Source organism: Pungitius pungitius, chromosome 13, assembly GCF_949316345.1.
Source record: "Pungitius pungitius chromosome 13, fPunPun2.1, whole genome shotgun sequence".
NCBI lineage: Eukaryota > Metazoa > Chordata > Actinopteri > Perciformes > Gasterosteidae > Pungitius > Pungitius pungitius.
Genome location: NC_084912.1, coordinates 13,669,000 through 13,686,814, shown reverse-complemented (window position 1 = coordinate 13,686,814; position 17,815 = coordinate 13,669,000). Strand labels below are relative to the sequence as shown.

Below are 17,815 nucleotides of genomic sequence, written 5' to 3'. Positions count from 1 at the left end.
GCCGTCAATCGTGACAGTCAAACACCTGTCAATTACCAGCCTTGACGAGAAGGCACAAACTGCAGACCCAGACTGCAACTATATTTAAGGACCCTGATCGGCTAAATTGTATGTCGCACATTGTTTTATTTAATAACCAATTAGCCAAAGTGCTTCTTAGACCCGCCTTCGGCAATCTTGAGGTTGCCCTTAAAAAGCGCATGAAGGCAAGACGTGTTTTTATTTATACAATCTTTTCTTTGGGGGTCCAGGGGGGGCACTACAGGTGGGTCGAGAGCCCCTTGCCCTCTATTGGCCAGCAGCAGCCTGCATATAACAGTTTGAGGGTCACAGGTTCAGATTCCTTGATGCCCTTGGGCAAGTTACTCAAAAAAACAACTGCTCCAGCGGAGTTGCTCAATGACCTGCAGCAGCTCCCATGATGGATGGGAAGCCGAGCCTTGCTGAGAAAAGACCAGTGTGCTCCAAGAACCTTTCTTTGGGAAACGAGATTACAAAAAAATTAAATGACACTGCTCCTATTTCCACTGAAGCTGAACTTTTGCCCCGCTTGATGATCAAGGCTCCAACTGAAGGAAAAGTCTTGATTATAGTTTGCACAATGTGGATTAAACGGGAAAATATGCTGTGAAATTGGCATGAAATCAGACCCAGTGCTCGACTTAAAGTAAAACAAACATGCCTTTACAACATCCCTTGTTTATTTTAACATTTATACTACGTTAAAGAATATCATTCAGCACCACAGACGTTCATATTTAATGTTTCTATCTCTGTGTGCCATAGTTGAAAGACAAAATAAAACATGTCAGCGGCATATAAACGGCCAGTTGCGACCAGATCTGCCAAAGAAAACAAGTCAACACATTCACAAAAGATGTGAACCTTCCCCAGCCTGGGTGGGTTGCAGGACCGCAGCTGCCTAAGTCATTGGGAAGACCAGTGCAACCAGTGGAGTGGTGGAGCGGCCCTCCCAGAGGAGACCTTGGGGGCCTGGAGGAGGAAGAGCCTCCGGACTCCTTTGTGGTCTCAGCTGATTCACTCTTCTGGGAAAGCAGGCTCAGGGAAGGAAGCCTAAAAAAAACCCACCCTGGTCCCTCACTGTCTCGTCCTCCCCCCCCCCCCCCCCCACACCCCCCCTCTCCTCCCCTTTTTATTCTTTTTCTTTCTGTTCGTTTCGCCCCACGCCAGAGGCACCATGGCAGTAAAGGCCCAGCGCTGCTGATGCTTCCTATAGTTCATCCTCTATTCAGGGTTGTTAGAAATTTGGTCTCTGGGGGTACAGTATTATGTTATTATTATTATTTATCAAGAATGGCAGTTATTGGATTGGTTGATTTGACCCTCCTTCAAAAAATAGCTGGGTAATGAAAGTGATTCACACCATTTCTAAAAAGCTTCTGAGCGTCTGTCAGCTAATTTTTTCTTTGAGGCCTTATACTTTCCTGTTTTGGTTCATTATTCCGGATGCTTTGCATTCTGCCCTGTGATTTTGTTCTTTCACTCACCTTGCAAGGCGGCTGCAACTGCACAGGATCACATGAAAACACGTCCAGTCAGGCGTTTGTGTCTTTTCGAGCAGCAGCTGACGGCTACATGCCGTGTGGCGCAGAGAGGGAGCATCAGGGATTCATTCGCAGAAATAGAATACAACAGAAGGTTTTCATCTGTGTGTAATCACCTGAGAATGAGCCCCTTCATATCTGATGACCTGATGACCACCTGACAGCATCGAAAAATAATTTTGTAAGGAACTCATGGAGGGTCATACTTGTGATTAAAAAATGACAAAAAGCCTATTTGATCTGTTTTGCTGCTTCTTAGACGCGTGTCATCTCTGAATCAACCCACTTTTATCAACAGCTCATGTAGTAAGTCTGGGCAAAAGGCAAAACTGTACTGGCAGGGTTGTTATGGGACCGATTTATAATTATCTCTCCCCCATATTTCATAGCTCCACCACAAGGCCCAGCTGTAGCCATCGCTCTGCCGTCGTCCCTGCCACCGCAGAGGCAGCCGTTCCAGCTGCGAGGTCCCGCCGCTCCCCCACCACACTAACTCCGCACGCACGGAACCACGGATTGAATTTAAGGCACAAGGGGCGGAGACGTTGACAGAGAAGCGTGGTCGGGGCTTTAGAGGTGGGCCGTAGGGGTTTGACTTTATTTGACTATAATAAGCAGAACCTGGATGGCATTTGGCCAACAGATGTTGGGCAGGTGGGGAGTCCACTTCCCAAGGAGGTCTGCAGAGGGGGTTAAAGGCGACGAGGTGAAGCTCCCGCTTACAGTTGTGACGCTTCCGTGACTGAGACGTATCAGAGCTGAAATATGAATCATTGCATTTGAACGGTAGCAAAGAAAAGCAGGAAAACGAACTAATGGATCTTCCCTCAAAAGCCTTTGTAACCGCTTACAGACTATTGGCCCTGAGGAAGAGGAGCCACTCGGATGTGAGCTCTGAAATGTGGACGCGAGCCTTGTGTGAGGCCACGCCCGCACAGTATGTGCATCCGTGCAAGGTCACCCGAAGGTCAATGCCCACTTCGCCGCCACGGACTTGGCAACCCTCCAATGCCAGAAAAGCAACAGCAGCGTCTCGTACTCTGTGCTGGTGCCTCACTTGCCACTCTTCCTCCTCACCCTCATCTTCTTTCCAGTGTTACTGCAGTTTGCGTGCAGGAGACATGCAGGCAGCCATGTGGTGCGTATCTGCGTTGAGCTCTGGGCTTAGCACTGCGGGCGCTGGGAGAAATGTGGGCTCAGAGCAGGAGAAGTGAAGGAAATGAAAAGCCTTATTGGTTCCCAAGCGAGACAGGAGTTAGAGGAGAGAGGGAACATTTAAGCTGTAAAGATTTACTGGTTAAAAATACAAAAGTATAAAGACCTGATTACTAAATATGTTGCAACTCAAATAAATTGTTCAGCTTACTGGCAAGTGTAATTATTTTCTCGCCGAGTGTTGTATGGAAGATCTGTCCAACTCTCTCACGCATAACATGAAGCTCGGGGAGCAGCTAGTTAGCTTAGCTTAGCATAGCATTGCGATTAGGATTGTCAAGCAGCGAGTTCCCTTTGTTTTCTTTTCTTTAGACTCGTCGGTTTGCCTTGTCTTTGTACTAAGCTAAACTAACAGGCTTCTGGTTGCACTTTGTTTTTGTTAGGAGTCAAAGTATTGAGTCCACGTCCGGCCAGGCCTCGATTCGAGAAGCTTCTGTAATTTAATGCAATTGGTTATTGAGCGTTTGTCTCTTTTTTTTTCCTTTAATATGAAAGTGTTTCTGCCCATCTACGCCTTTGCGACACAGAGACATGACACATTGACACATTTCATCTAAGATAAATATCACACACACATTTTATTCATGTGCATGGATTATACTTGTATTCGTAGCATGTGTGTGATTTAGCGAGATACAAGTACCTTTCTGCGAAGCCAAGCTAGCAGTTACACCCCTTCTCTAGTCTTTATGCTAAGCTAAAAGGCTGCAAGCTAAGGCTTCATATCAAGTGTAGAGACGAGAGTGGTATTGATCTTTTCATCTAACTCTTGGTACAAAACCAAAGTTCACTTCCCAAAATGTCAAACTACTGATTAAATTGCATCAATTTGACATTTTGGAAATGTTTCACAGCACCAAAACGCTTTGCACTTTCCCACATGATAAAACCCAAAATAACTTTCGAGCACACTGCAATGCGAGAGCACTTATTTGGAACTAGGCAATCTTTAAAGTATGTTGAATAAGTGCGTCTTTAAAATGAATAAAAAATCCACGGTATTTGAGAAATCGTCATTATCAAGCGGCATAGAAAACACAAGCTAGCATTCTTGGCATTGGAGCAAACAAAGGAAAAAAGAAACTTTTTATCTCGATGGGGGGGGGGCAACTATTCTCACCATGGCCGTGTCTTTTGATGCTGCTGCCAACAACAAGCGCTTGCTGCAACTCAAATGTGCCAGCCACAGATAGGGCAGAGCGAACAGTGGGCCCGGCTGATAACAAGGCGTCTCAGACAGAGCTGACTGGGCCACACGCAGATGATATCAGGAGGGTTTGGCCTCCTGATAAACTGACAAGAACTTCATCATCTTGCATATTCATCCACCTACTCCCGCCAGTGACCCACATCCAACTCTCCACTCCGGAGTTATTGCTTGGCTTCTATTGCGGCGAGGGTTTTAACGGGAGACTTGAGGGTATGCTTTCAGAGCGCGGATACCCAGTGGCTGTAGAGAGTTTATACGAGTTTGTTGCTCAGTTTTGTTGGTCCCTCTGAGCCCACAGAAAGTTTTTACTGCCCCGTATGGCAGCTCACCCTCTCCCTCCTCAATTATTCATAAGCCTCGGGCAGCTAACTTGAAACCGATAACCCACATGCTATTTATACATCATTTCAAATGAACAAATACTTAACTGTGAAGTTCCAGGCAGCTTGGTCGGTCTGCATAGCTGCTGCTGAGCTCAGGTGGATTGTGGGTAAGGCTGAGCTCTGGAGGAATGCTGGGAGTTATCTGTCTATTGGGGGGGAGCATAGCTGCCCACTATAGGTAATTTGGGAGGTATTGTACCACCTGTAACTCAAAAAGGTTTGCAGTCTCTTCAGTTTTGAGTAATTGCATTGCTCTCTGTGAGAGCTGAATATTTCACTCTAACTGCCTTTTTTGCTTTGTTTGTGGTTGTCAATGTATGTGATGGAAGAAGCTTCGTGTCATCTATATCGCCTGTACACACCGTCAATGAGGGCCCCACAGATTTGAGACCCGGTTTTTCCAGGGAGGTTTCCCTGCAGTAGCGTACTCCCACAGACACGCTGCACTATAAGGAGCCAGCCTCATATCTTCAGAGCCGCGACTCAGGCCGTTGTGTGTCTGGCTTTCAAAGACATGTTTACCTAGAATGCTTGTGTTTTAAATGCCTAGAAGTTTGGAAAAATGTCACATTCATTCATGAATTTGAGTTTATTTTTGTGTTATTTAAATTGAAAAGGGAATATTCAAAGGCTTACTCACGTTTGAAATGTGTTGTTATCGCCTTATATGTGACTTTAAAATAAGAAATGTATGTCTTCTGGTCTCAGTTATCCACCATCGCCCCCTAAACTCTGAACAAATCTCACCCTGCTAATACAACCATACAACTACAAGACTCTTAATGCAAGATAAAAAACAAAACAAACTCAATATTATATCATGGGCCAGTGTGGATTACACTTAACAGTTTTATTTGGAATATTAAGACAATGAAGCATAAGCCAAGCACCAAGAGTGACAGCTACAAGTGTCGCATCATACGGCTCTTAAAAATGAACAGGTTATACTGGAAAACAGGTACTTTTTTGTCTCTTTGAATGATGAAGCAGATACACACAACAGACAGTGAAATGTGAACATGATTATGCCATTTACACGCTCCAAATCCTACATGACAGCAGAAGAGAGAAAAAAAAAACGAAACGGAAAGAAAAAGCAAGGAAAAGCAGAAGATAATGGAACGGCGAGAATTCGTCCGACAACGCGGTCAAGCACGGTCAGCCTGGGGCAATGGCTGAGACCCGGGACTTAAGAGGGCACCCTGCGATTGGTCGGAACGAACAAGGCGGTCTGGGAACACGCCGGTGCTGCAGAGTGATGACCATTAGTTCGCATCATTGTCAGGTCCTGTTGCCTCGGCACCCGACATCTACACAGCAACCAATGTGCACGTACAGCATTAAAGTGACAGAGGATTGCAACCATTGTTACACTACACTCCATTTGCATATTAGGGAGAAGTAAAATGAAAAATTATAATTTCTATTTGCATATAGCACTTTCTAATATATATATATATGCATATATATATACATGGGAACATGAAAAAATGTTTTTTTGTTTGTCCTCTAAGAGCTCAACCATAATTAGTACCGAGTTGGGTGATGATGGGGGGTTAGAAGTCCTTCATGCAGGGGTGTTGCAGTAGTTTAGGGGGACTCCATCCAGGCCGGACCCAGTGGTTTCTTTCCACATGACGAGGCTCTCATAGTGCAGCTAAACGATGTCATACTAATGACAGCGTGCGGTCAAAAGAGTTTAATTCACGGCATTAGATTTTTCTGAAGAACATAGAATGTGAATGTGCAGGTAAACACCCATCTCTGCTCCCCCCTTTTTTGGGGGTGAGGGGGGGCGGGGGGGGTGACACAGAAAGGTGGTGCTGGCTAAATGTGGTCCATTTCTACACATCCGTTTGCTTAGGTTTGGGGTAGTGCGGATGTGTGTCAATACCTGGGGGGCGGGGGCGGGGTGGTGCAGGTGCGAGTGACAGCTAGTGTGTGCAAAATGTATGTGTCCCAAACAGTTAAAGCACCGCAGAAGAATCAGGCTCCTATTACATAACTTTCATCATTCAGCATACATACAAAGTTAGTTTTTTTTCCTTTCGTTTTTTAATCTATTTATTTTCCCCCCTTTTTTTAAATCTACGGGGGTTCATATGGCAAACGTATGCTAGGGTTAACGTCGGATGTTTCCCATGGGGAAAAACTTGGTTGAGAGGGTCCCGGGACTCTCCTTGCAATGGGCCTGCCTGAGAATAAGAAGAGGGGGGCGGGGGTGCAGAGGGGCATTGTTCATAGGAGACAGCGGCATCACCCCCCCCTCACAGTCCACTCTGCGTCCCCTCCACTGAAACCCTCCGTGTGGCTCCGTCCAGATGCAAATGTGCATCGCCATACGGCGAGAACGCAGCTCCCTGGACACGACCAGAATATACAAGGGAAATGTGTTTGTCAAGACTGCTGGCATTTTCTTACGCAACTAGCGCTCCCGCTTTGAGCCCAAACACAAAAACAGTGCCGTCAATAAATATTTGGACAATTTGTGGCTCTGTAACGCAGCATATCAGGGCTGAACCTCTCTGCTCCCGGTGATCAGGTGAGGCTGAAGTGTTTTCCCAATATGGATGCTAATCAAAGCCTCAAGTGTTCAGCCAGTCATTTCAAATCCAATATAAGAGACTAAATAAATTGCCGCTGTCCTTGTACTCGCAGACGCTGCCGTCAAACACAAATACGCAATTAAAGTGCTTTTTTACTTCAACTGATCCAGAGCCCTCTCTGTTGTGCACACAGGGAGTCGTTGAATGTCCCCCCACACCCCCCCCCCCCCCCTCCCGGCGAGTAGCGTCAACTTTAGCCTAGCGGGTAGGACAAACAGGCCTCAGTTCACTCCACGCCACCTCCACATCAGCACAGAGGTGGGGGGGGGGGCTGTGGGGGCAGTTAAAATATGAAAAAAGGCCTCCCTCAGCTCTGAGGCAACACTGAGTGACCCTTTTAGTAACCAGTACATGTATATCCCCGACATGGTGAAATTAGCGTGTGATTAGTGCCTGCGAGGGGCGTGGGGCGCTGAGAAGAGGCGGGAGCACGGACAGACGGGTGACACCGACACTGATTTCCTCTATTCGCCAGTGTGGATGCTAAAACTCCTAAAAACACCAAGTGCAAGCAACTCAAATGTCTACCGTATGCCCCCCACCGCGCCCAAATCAACACCCACTCCCGCCGTACGTATTCAAGCTTTCTGAGAACAAAGTGCAGGGGGGCCTGAAAGGGTTCGAGATGTTCTGTGAAATCAGTAGAGAAAGTAAAAATGGGCTGGTGAGAATTGAGAAAAGTTTACTCTTCCATATGAAAGTTATCTTTTCACAGCTGCATAAAGAAATGTCTTGTTACCTGCCAGACAAGTGAAAATGAGACAACAGAGGAGGTTGTCAAGTGTTGAGTTTCACAGTGTCTTTGTGTGTATATACTCACACAGACGAGCCAGTTAACATACTTTTACTGGTATGAAACTCTGAAATATGATCATTAGAGCACCGCCAGGCACATTAATACGCTGAAGCACACTCTTTGGTCCCCGGCTCAGACAGTCACAGGCTACGAAACACACTCCACGTGTGCTCGGGTTCATCCTCGCAGATGGATATGGGACCGAGGAATATGCACCGTTTTCACCTCAGACCATCTCATTGTCAAAGTCATTGTCAGAGCCAGGTAACGTGTGTCATCATCATCATCATCATCACGACCATGATTTAGAACTAACACTGTGGCTGATTGATTGGTCTGTGTGACATATGCTACAGGAGGGCTGCCATCGGACCCACTCACCACCTCGTGGTAGCATACGGGACGTGACGTGCGGGAGACGAATGCGTTAGTGAGCGAGAACAGACGCATGTACAACTTATTTCAATAGTCTGTCGCCAAACGTAGCACCGCTAAAATTGTATCCGTTACAAATTCCTCCAACATGCGTCGTACAAATAGCCGAGCACCTTGTCGTCATTATTCTCTGCATTCTCATTTCATGGTTTAAGAACACCTCCCGCTGCAGGTGTTGGACTACAAAGCAACTAATTATTGGGTATCGTGACATACGGTTCTCTGAAAGGCACATAGGTCACACTTATTTCCTCTTCATAATGAGAACAAAAACAGAAAGGACTGGCTGGCAGACAAAGTATTTGTCCCAAGTAACCCAACTGAGATCCTTCTCTCAGAGATATGCCGACCTCTTCGGAGTCGAGTTCTGCCTGTGCTCAGAGCCATGACCAGGAACTATAAATGCCTCCGGGCCACGAGGGGATGTGTTCGGGGCTGAGACGCTGTAGTCGGGGAGCTCAGCTCCAAAGAATAGGCTACAGCATTTTTTCTCTGTCGGCGACACAGTGATTATTCATTAACAACATATTTTAACAGTTTCTTAGCAGAAATATAAATTATGTTGTAAAAGACACTAACCAACTAATCAAAACCGGTTCTTGGTTGGCCTTTGAAGTATCAGGAGAAGCCTGAGTAGTTCAAGCAGATCCTTTCAGTTATTTTTTCAAATAAGGACTCTGGCATTGGGGATTTTGGACTTCACCTACAGCTCGTCTTGGTGCAATCTACACCATGTGTCAGGCAAAGTATCAATCGGACTGGGATACGTAGATTCCAGATGCCAACAAGAGGTACCAGCACCAACAAGACCTCACGTAGCTACACAAACTGCTCACATGTTACCCTGGAAGCTAAATCGCATTCAGGGAGAAAGAAACTGTGAGTAAACGCAAAATGAAGAACAGTCACACAACTATGGCAAGAATTGTTAAGAGGGACAGATCGCAAGAAAATAATCTGGAAAGCAATGATGCACAATGGAAATAACGTTGAAACGTTCTGCTTGCTCACTGAATAGGACACAGCAGAAGGATTCATCATTCACTATTACTGCTTGAGGAGGAACTATGGGCTTTTTTGTTTAAAAAAGGACTAATCTACAGTCCTTAGAAAGCATTTCATTTCCCTGATGTGCTGCCCTGAACTCTGTGGACCCTCTCAGAATCTGCCCCCGGCTTAGCTGATGCTCATGCGTGCAAAGAATGTGCCTTATGTAGCTCCATCCATGGGACAAGCTCTGACTGCAATAAAATAATGGCATCATTGGATGCCCTCTCAACCCACCCACACACACACGCACACAAACACACACATCTTAAAACCCTCTTGGGAAGGTGCCCCACTAGGTGCTTTAGCTAAAAAAAAAAAAAAAAAGAAAGCACAAAGTGAACTGTACAATGTAGCCATGTGGGCCTAAATAGCATTTTGGGATGAATACGGGGGGGGGGGCATGCGGGCAGGTCTACAGGCAGGGTGATGTTGTGGGACCAGGCAGGCATTTAGCACAAAGCAGGCGAAAATAAAGACACAAAGCGCTGATATTTGTGCCGTCCATCCCTGTCAAAACAACCTGTTCAACACAAAAAAACATGTGCTTGCCAGACAGCGTTATACTGAATATGATCATATGTATATTCTGTGATGTAAGCAGTAACTAAAACAAAGATTAGAATGAATCTTGTTACATTTAAATCCCATCCCTCGCCAGAAAGAGGGTTGTATCAGTATAGTGTCTAATTGGCTAATGAGGACTATTTTTTAGATTATTTCTCTAAATTCCATAATCCTCCTGCAGTGTGTACAGGCAATGGAGAAGCCCACCCTATTTGACCTTGAGTGGCGGTTCCCTCTCCAGCCAGCGAACTCGTACTTTCTGTTTATAGTGATACTCCTTGAGGAAGTCCTGCAGGGCAGGGGGCAGCGGCAGAGAGCCTATACCATCGTAAGTGGTCCAGCGGCAGATGGCGGCTCGGGCCAGGTGCTGCAGGCCAAAGGGAAAGGTCCGATGGAGAGGTGCCGTGAGCAGCGGTTCAAAAAACATGCAGGCGCTGGGGTCCTTGTAGTGCTCTAGCAGTCCTGTGACGGTGGAAGAGTGGAAAACACAAGGGTCGTGGGCGTCAAAGCTGAAATTGTGGTTCCACTGCTCGATGCGGGCGTGCAGCGAGCGGTTGTAACGGCGGAAGCTAACAGAGAAGAGGTAGTCCTCCTGGGCGGAGTCGCGCAGAAGGAAGGTCCCCTCGGGCCGTCCGTCCAGCAGCGCCTCGGCCTCGTAGCGGTCCATCACGCCCCAGTAGCAGGGTAGGGCGGTGATCTGCAGCAGGTCTGGCACCAGGCAGTGGATGTAGTCTATCTGAGTGTGAACCTTCCAGGGGCCGGGCTGCTGCCTGCTGAGGTGGGCGTCCCCTGAGGCGTGCCTCTGCTTGGGCCTCCGGGCCTGCAGACAGAGGGTGGTCGTATCCTCCTCGGAGTCACAGTCCTGAGCCGCTGACGCTGCAGCCCCCAACACAGGCCCGCAGGCCCCCAACGAGCCGCCGGCCGCAGAGCTGCTGCCCGAGGCGCGGCCTTCCCCGGAGGACTCTCCTGTGCCAGGACCCAATTTTGGTCCCAGTTTGTAGAGGGAGGAGCCCGGCACTGAGGCCTCCAGGGTGTGGATCTGAGCGTTAGGTGGGGGGTCCACACCTTCCTCGATGCTAAGTCGCCGGCGCTCGCGCAGACGCTCCTCCTCGTCCTCGGGAGACGGGTGCGCTGGGTCGAAGGCGTCCAGCAGGGCGGTGGAGGAATGCGGGCTGACCGGTGCCGTGTGTTGCTTGATCAGGTGCCACTTGTTTGCAAGGTCTGAGCCCGGCGGGAAGGGGCAGGTCTCCAGCATGAGCTCCGTCAGGTGGATCTTCCGCTTGGAGCTGACGGGGTTCTTAGAGGAGCGGCAGCGTCTGCGAGCGGGCAGCGGTAAGCACAGCCCCACTGTGTCGCTCAGCCGCTGGCGCAGAGAACGACCGTTGAGACTGCGCCCTCCAGACACCGAGTCGCACATCTCCTGGATGGAGCCGCCGCCGTAACGCCTGTCCCTGCGATTCCCGGACCCCCGTAGACGCCCGGGCCGCCGCTCTGCCTCCAGAGAGCTCTGGGTCTTGGTAGAAAACGAGTGTTTTTTCTTGCCCCCCCACGGGGCATGGCGGGAATAGGAGTCTCTCCGGGCCATGGGCGTGCCGCCCGATCCGCCCCGCACATCCTCGCTGTCCTTGTCGATCGTAATCTCCACTATCTGGGGGATGTCCGACACACAGTTGTGGTGGTGGCGGCGTCCCACCGTCGCCATCGGCACTGGCAGGAGGCCCCGTGCAGGGCTCGAGGCTCGCGATGCCTGCGCCTCACCTGAGCTGCTTCCGAGGCCGAGGTCCACCACGCAGTGGACGCAGTCGGCCTCCGCCCTGCTTTCACTGGGTCCGGAACCGTTGTTGTGAAACAGTGTCTGGCATTTGCTCTTCAGGTTGCTCCACATGTTGCCCACTTTCTTCATCAACAGGAGCCCCCGGGACCTGAAGAGGGCAGGAGACAAAATAAAAGAATTTAATTGGAAAACTTACAACAGCCATTGGCGCCTGCATTTAACGCCGAGGACCGAGTATCTAGTCATTTGACATGGCCAGGGTGTAGTGGGGATAAAGTGGCTCAGAGGTGGCTGAGCTTGAGTAGTTGGAGCAGCGAATTAGGAGTTGCCAGGCAGACGTGCAGGGACACACAAGGCCGCAGCTATAAATGAACCCGAGATCTGCTCATAGCTGATCTGTTGGTATGTACTATATTACAGAGCCAGTCTAGACCTGACAAAGAACTTTCCCTGTAACAGCAGCAGACAGCCCAGACGTACATTTACACTTGCGTATGACGGTGATTTATTGCTCTATTCGAATTTGACAAGAATTTTTCAAATTGTGAGATTATTTTTAAATATAAATATTGAATAATAAAATCCATCAGATTGGCAGCCGTCATGTTGTGTGCTATACACCAAGTTAAAGCCTGCAACAAAAGGAGGCTGGAACCTCTGCTGTGGCTGGTCTCCCTCTCTCACCCCCCAATTTCTTTTCATTTCCATTTACCTCTGGGCTAAAAGGAGCTATCCAAGTTAAGTTTGCCTCGCAACGTTCATTAAGACATTATCAATTTGCACAGTCAGCTGTGAGAGACGAGGTGCGACGCACAGGAAGCCAGACTGGTCTTTAAGCACATGATTGATTAAGTTGATTTGCTGAGGCTATCATCAACAAACTCATGACGTCTATGTCCTCCCCTTTATTGACCTGCACTGTATTCCCAAGAGATGACGTCTCCCAACTCGACAGTCGTCGGATGTTTACATCCAACTTCAAAAACAGTACGTAATAAGCATGTTGTGACGAAAGAGTTAACTCGTCCAAAGAGTGGAGCTCCATAGCCCAATGACTTGTTCAGTGTGGTCTATCTCCAGTTCTGTGCTCTGTGTATATCTGTGTAATAAGCCTGAGTGGGTGTTGTAACTTATTCAAATTGTTGGCTTAACTTTAGTTAGTGCTAATAAATAGGCATTGCTCCCTTAGACTGTCGGACTACCCTCTGCTCGAGTCTCCTCTGGGTCCTAATGTTATAGAAGTGGGCTTAAAAACCTTAGCTGGGCTATAAACCCTGAATAAACGATGTCATCATCACCACACACACACACACACACAGTTAAGTGTTCCAAACTGTGGCCACGAGTAACTAGATTTGATCAAAAAAATGACCATTTAGGGGTTTCCTCAATAAAAAAAATGTCAGAACAATTTCCATTTGTTTTAAATGTCTTTAAGGGCGTCAGTCATGCTGTTGCTATCACTTGTAGTGTTATACTGGATGAGCACTAAATCTCAACTCTGAGGTTTGTAGTCATAAAACTTGCAAATGAATATTCAAACTTGAACACACAAAATCACTTAAACGATACGGCTTGCTACTCCTGCTATCACAGATACTTTTACACATGGCAGAAAAATGTTTCATTACTTTATTTGTTTAGGATCAATGTAAATTAGTCATTAATGAATTGATTGGAAGGCCTATGACCTTTAAGCTCTGGGGGTCCTGACAACAGTATATGTGAGTTTAGTACAAGCAGCAGTTCCCATAAACTGCTTAGATAAAGCGTTGCAGGTAAGAGGAGCTGACACAAGTTTGGGCAAAACAAAACCTGTGACGCGTCATTAAGGTAGACGACACTTATTGTGCCATTTATGTTTGAAAACAACTGGCCCGATGCCCACAGCACAGGGTGATTGTTCCTGGCGTTATGGTATGGGACCTCAGCTGCCCTATGGATGCGCAAACAACACTGTACCAAGTTACCAAAATCAATGAGTTTACATTATTCTAGAATTAGGCGGCACTGGTGACCAGAAAGGCAATATAATGATAATTAGGGTATATAATGTATAATTGTGTATTTTCAGGTGTATTAAAATCCCCTGAAAATAAGTTTTTCTTTTTTACCTTAGAAATGAGCGGTCCATAAACACAAATAATGGGGGTCTTCTTTAAGGAGCAGGTCGCCATGTTTGTACATTGGCCCAGAATGGACAAACCAAACACTGGCTCTAAATAAAGCAAATTGAATTTACACATTGGCCACTGTAGTTCTCGTACACACTTGGCACATGGCCGAAGGTTCATTTGGTTGCAATGTGAAACTTCATTGCTAGTGCTGTCCACATTTTCTAAAAATGGCATTTAAATAATTTTAAAAAACATGTTTGAACCACCTGAATATCTGTTTTTGCCAAATATTTATATGACAGTGTGTTCCAGCCAGACCAGATACGTTATTAAGAATATGTACATGCTCATTCCTTGAAATAAATTCTTAAAAGTTCAATACACTTCTTAATCATTATTGTTATATAACTATGTATAAACCATCTAGGACACATCAACAAACCTAACAATATACTGTAGTCTTACCTAAGTTATTTATGCGCCAGTTCAGTATAGTAACTCAAATGTTAATAGGTTTGATCTGTCTTTATAAAAATCCTATGGGTGGAAACTGATGGAACCTGCGATTGTGTTATTGATTGATTAAAGTCAAAGGATCAACATGGAGAAACATGCAAACAACTGTCTCTCATTCGTCAAAGTTATTCTTTGTGTATAAATCCTAAATTTGCAGATTTGGATTCTTTATTTGTTCTGCTGATGTGAAAACTTAGATGTTAAATTGTTAATGTTAATTATGTTAATTAAAACAGCCAGTTCACACACAACTGTCTTTCCTCAAAAGATAAACTAAAAGTGTGAGGCTAACATTATATCAGCTCCATCTTGAGAGGCTGGATTTTCCACCTCAATATACAAACAATGGAAGTCACAGGGGCCAAGACACACAGCTCAAAGAGTCTGGGGTGTCTCAAAATTAGTTAAATATGGCCAAGTAAGTTTTACACAACTTTATTCTTATTGCAGTTTAATAATTATGCGTAATAACAATTGAGGTTCCCTAAACACACATTAGAAAAAATGAACTTGTTCTTGTCGGACGCCCACAGGAACACATCTAGATGGCTTCACTGTCAACGAATAATAAATGAACAGGATTCAAAAGTAAAGCATAAAGAAAATATGTATGTGAATTAGTGCAAATGTGAGGAAAAATCCCCCAGCATGTTAAGTTAGCTTCTCTGCTCGCTGGTCTTTGTTAGCTTGTTACATTCTCATCAGACGTCAAAGGAACTCCTTAAAACAGATGCCAGGGGTGCAATAGCAGTGATCATATTTCTTACTACGTGCTGGGATTTTGCCTTTTTTTGGTGCAAGTTATAATGATGATTAATTCTTGTGCAGATTATTTATAAAACATTACAAACTAGAAGCTCAAATTGATGTCCGCAGCAAGCCAGAAATCATCAGGTGATATCATATTGCATACATCCACCTAGAATGAACTCTATTCAGCTAAATTAAGATGGATTATTTTAAAATGATTGTCATCCTTTATAACTCTACTACTGCTGCCCTTTTTAACAATGGCCACACAAACAATCCAGTCCACAACCAGTAACATGCGCCCTTAAACAGAACTCGGCTACTTCTGCTCTCCGGCAGCCCAACACACCCCTTCTCCTGGGATCACGCTGATCTGAGAGAGGGCTGTAGAGGAGACAAGATCAAGGGAGGACGCCTTCTCTGCTCAGACAGAACCGGAGTTAATGAGATATTTGCGGCGTTTTGGATTCTGAAAGATAGGCGGGATGGTGGGAAGCCACTCAGTTTGTGAATGACTGGTAAATTACACTGATTGCTTCCTCATTAAATATTAAAAATGTTATAAGACAAATGGATATCTGTGTTTTTTCTCCATTGCAGATGGGATTTTATGAAGAGAAAAAACTTCTCAAACAAATGCAGAACATGCACAGTAGACTAACGTCATATTCCTGCATTGTTCTACAGCAGTGCATCAACCATACACGTGTTTGTATGATGATTATTCTGCTTATTTGTTAGTAGATTGCCCTTAGTAGTTAATCTACTAACATTCAAATCAGACGGAACGTGAAGTAAAAATAACTAGAAAAACATTCCTTAACTTGCATTTCAACACACTCTTCAGAAGTGCTGTTAACTAACGTTAGATTAAATCATCCCTATAATAACGTTACCATGGTTCCATGATACTAAGATTAACGATACTACCATGACATATTATGGCCAACACCAACGGAATGGCACTACGAGACACACAACGGACGAACTACACCGTTATTATAGCAAAGTTAGTAATGTTTAATAGAAACGGTTGGAAGGCCTTTGCGTGTCCGGAGGCCGCACTTTTCCCTGATCCCGGCCAAGTTAGCGGACCTGCTAGCACGTTAACCGTCCACAGCCATACCGCTGAACGGAGCTAAAGCCGCAAAAGATAACGTTAGCAAGGCTCAAATGTGCCAAGTTGGCATGGCGCTCTCAGTCAAACGTATAGTCATAGACCTATTTAAAAAATGTCCTCGATTGGTCGGCAACAAATTTGAGCCAACGTTAAATACAAACTGCTTCGCTAACTTGCGGTTTAGCCTTAACTGTTACGAGCTGTCAAAAAATGCTAACTGTTAGCATTTCTTAGAGTGAGAGTTTCAAGCCTTTAAGTTAGCTTCGGCTAAGCAGCCAGTTAGCGCTGTTAACCTGTTAGCTTAAGAAAAAGGCGACACTAAAATATATACAATTAAATCGAACGGTGCTGTGCTGCTTCAAGAGGTTTAGCGGACAGACTTTACATGAATGACAAGTTGTGGTATGTTTCTCGAATTCATAGCTTACCCGTGTGCCTTTGGAAAGCTCTATTCAACAGAGCTCTTTGTCTGCAGAAAATGGCTATTAAGAGAAGTCAGGCATACATCCCCCTTGCGGACCACGGTTTTGGATGAAAGCAGTGAACGTACGCGGGCACTTGATGGTATCATCCCGAATATTTTACCATTTTTAAACGAGTTAGTTAAAACACTGATAAAAATATTTAAAAGGCCAAATCATTCTTCGAGCGCCTCGCAAACCCGTTCTTCACCATGGCGGGGGTCTTACGGCCTTTTCTGCCGGGGTCGCTGCCGCTTGGAGCAGCCACTATGACGGCGGAGAGGCGGACAGAGAGCCGGAGAGGCGCACCGCGTCGAGCGTGAGGGAAGGTGAGGGAAGCCGAGTGACAGCGCCTCGGTCCAATGGAGGAGAGGGAAAAGACGGCCATTTCCGTCCCGACGCGCGGATAGGGAATGCCCCGGAGCTGGCTCCGCGTGACGGGCGTCCCCGGTCGCCAATGAACGAGAGGGGCGGAGGAGGAGGGGAGGGGGGGCGTCTGTCCGCTGGCAACCACTGAGAGGCGGCCTGATGCTGGTGGTGCTACGGACAGGCCTGGTCTGACGTCATCCAGGTAACGGAACCAGCAGCAGGGCGCAGTTTTTGGAGTGAGGAGTGTTGTGGAAGATTTTCTCGTGCAATCGGGAATCAGTTGAAAAGTCTCTTGTCAATCAAAGTTGCATTTTCCGTTTATTTCTTGCAAGGAAGAAGAGGCCTGCGACAGCTACACATGGACAGGCAGTGGCAAGCTCCTTCTTAATGTTTGAGAGGAACATGGCTATATTTATACATCCACAGGGTTAACACCTTGGTTTTGTTATGCTAAAGAGTTTGAGACAGGCAAGGAGGTCTCAGACTTGAAGGGAAACTCAAGATGCTTACAACAGATGTTTGATTAGATCTAGGACAATAGCCAAAGAAGTTCACACCTTCTCCTTCCTCCACGCAGCGGTGTTATGCAAAGACAAATGGGATCAAAGAGGAGAGGTGCTTTGAGATTATTCTGTTTAGATCGTTCCCACACAGCTGGGGTCTTGGGACTTCCTCAGAATTAAAGTCACGATTGGTTTTAGACATTAATCTAATAGGACATTATGGCATCATTATATTTTGCCATTACATTCCACTCTTTTGATTACATAAAAATCACACAATACACCATAATATAATAGGCCTAATCTAACACATTGCAATCATAATTTATATACCTAGACACCCTTTGTTAACTCGTACCTGGCACAGAACAAAAACTCCCT

The 17,815-nt window shown here is 46.1% G+C and overlaps 1 protein-coding gene across 1 annotated transcript; it reads right to left on the bottom strand.

Moving 5' to 3' along the window:
• Positions 1–2,415: 2,415 nt before the first annotated feature.
• On the bottom strand, positions 2,416–16,893 carry socs5b (suppressor of cytokine signaling 5b). The gene is made up of 2 exons (XM_037465435.2): positions 16,530–16,893; positions 2,416–11,746 (listed from the first exon to the last, which is right to left on the bottom strand). Exon 2 carries the CDS (start codon positions 11,725–11,727, stop codon positions 10,033–10,035), a length of 1,695 nt encoding a protein of 564 aa, XP_037321332.2. The 5' UTR covers positions 11,728–11,746; positions 16,530–16,893; the 3' UTR covers positions 2,416–10,032.
• Between the last annotated feature and the right edge of the window lie 922 nt (positions 16,894–17,815).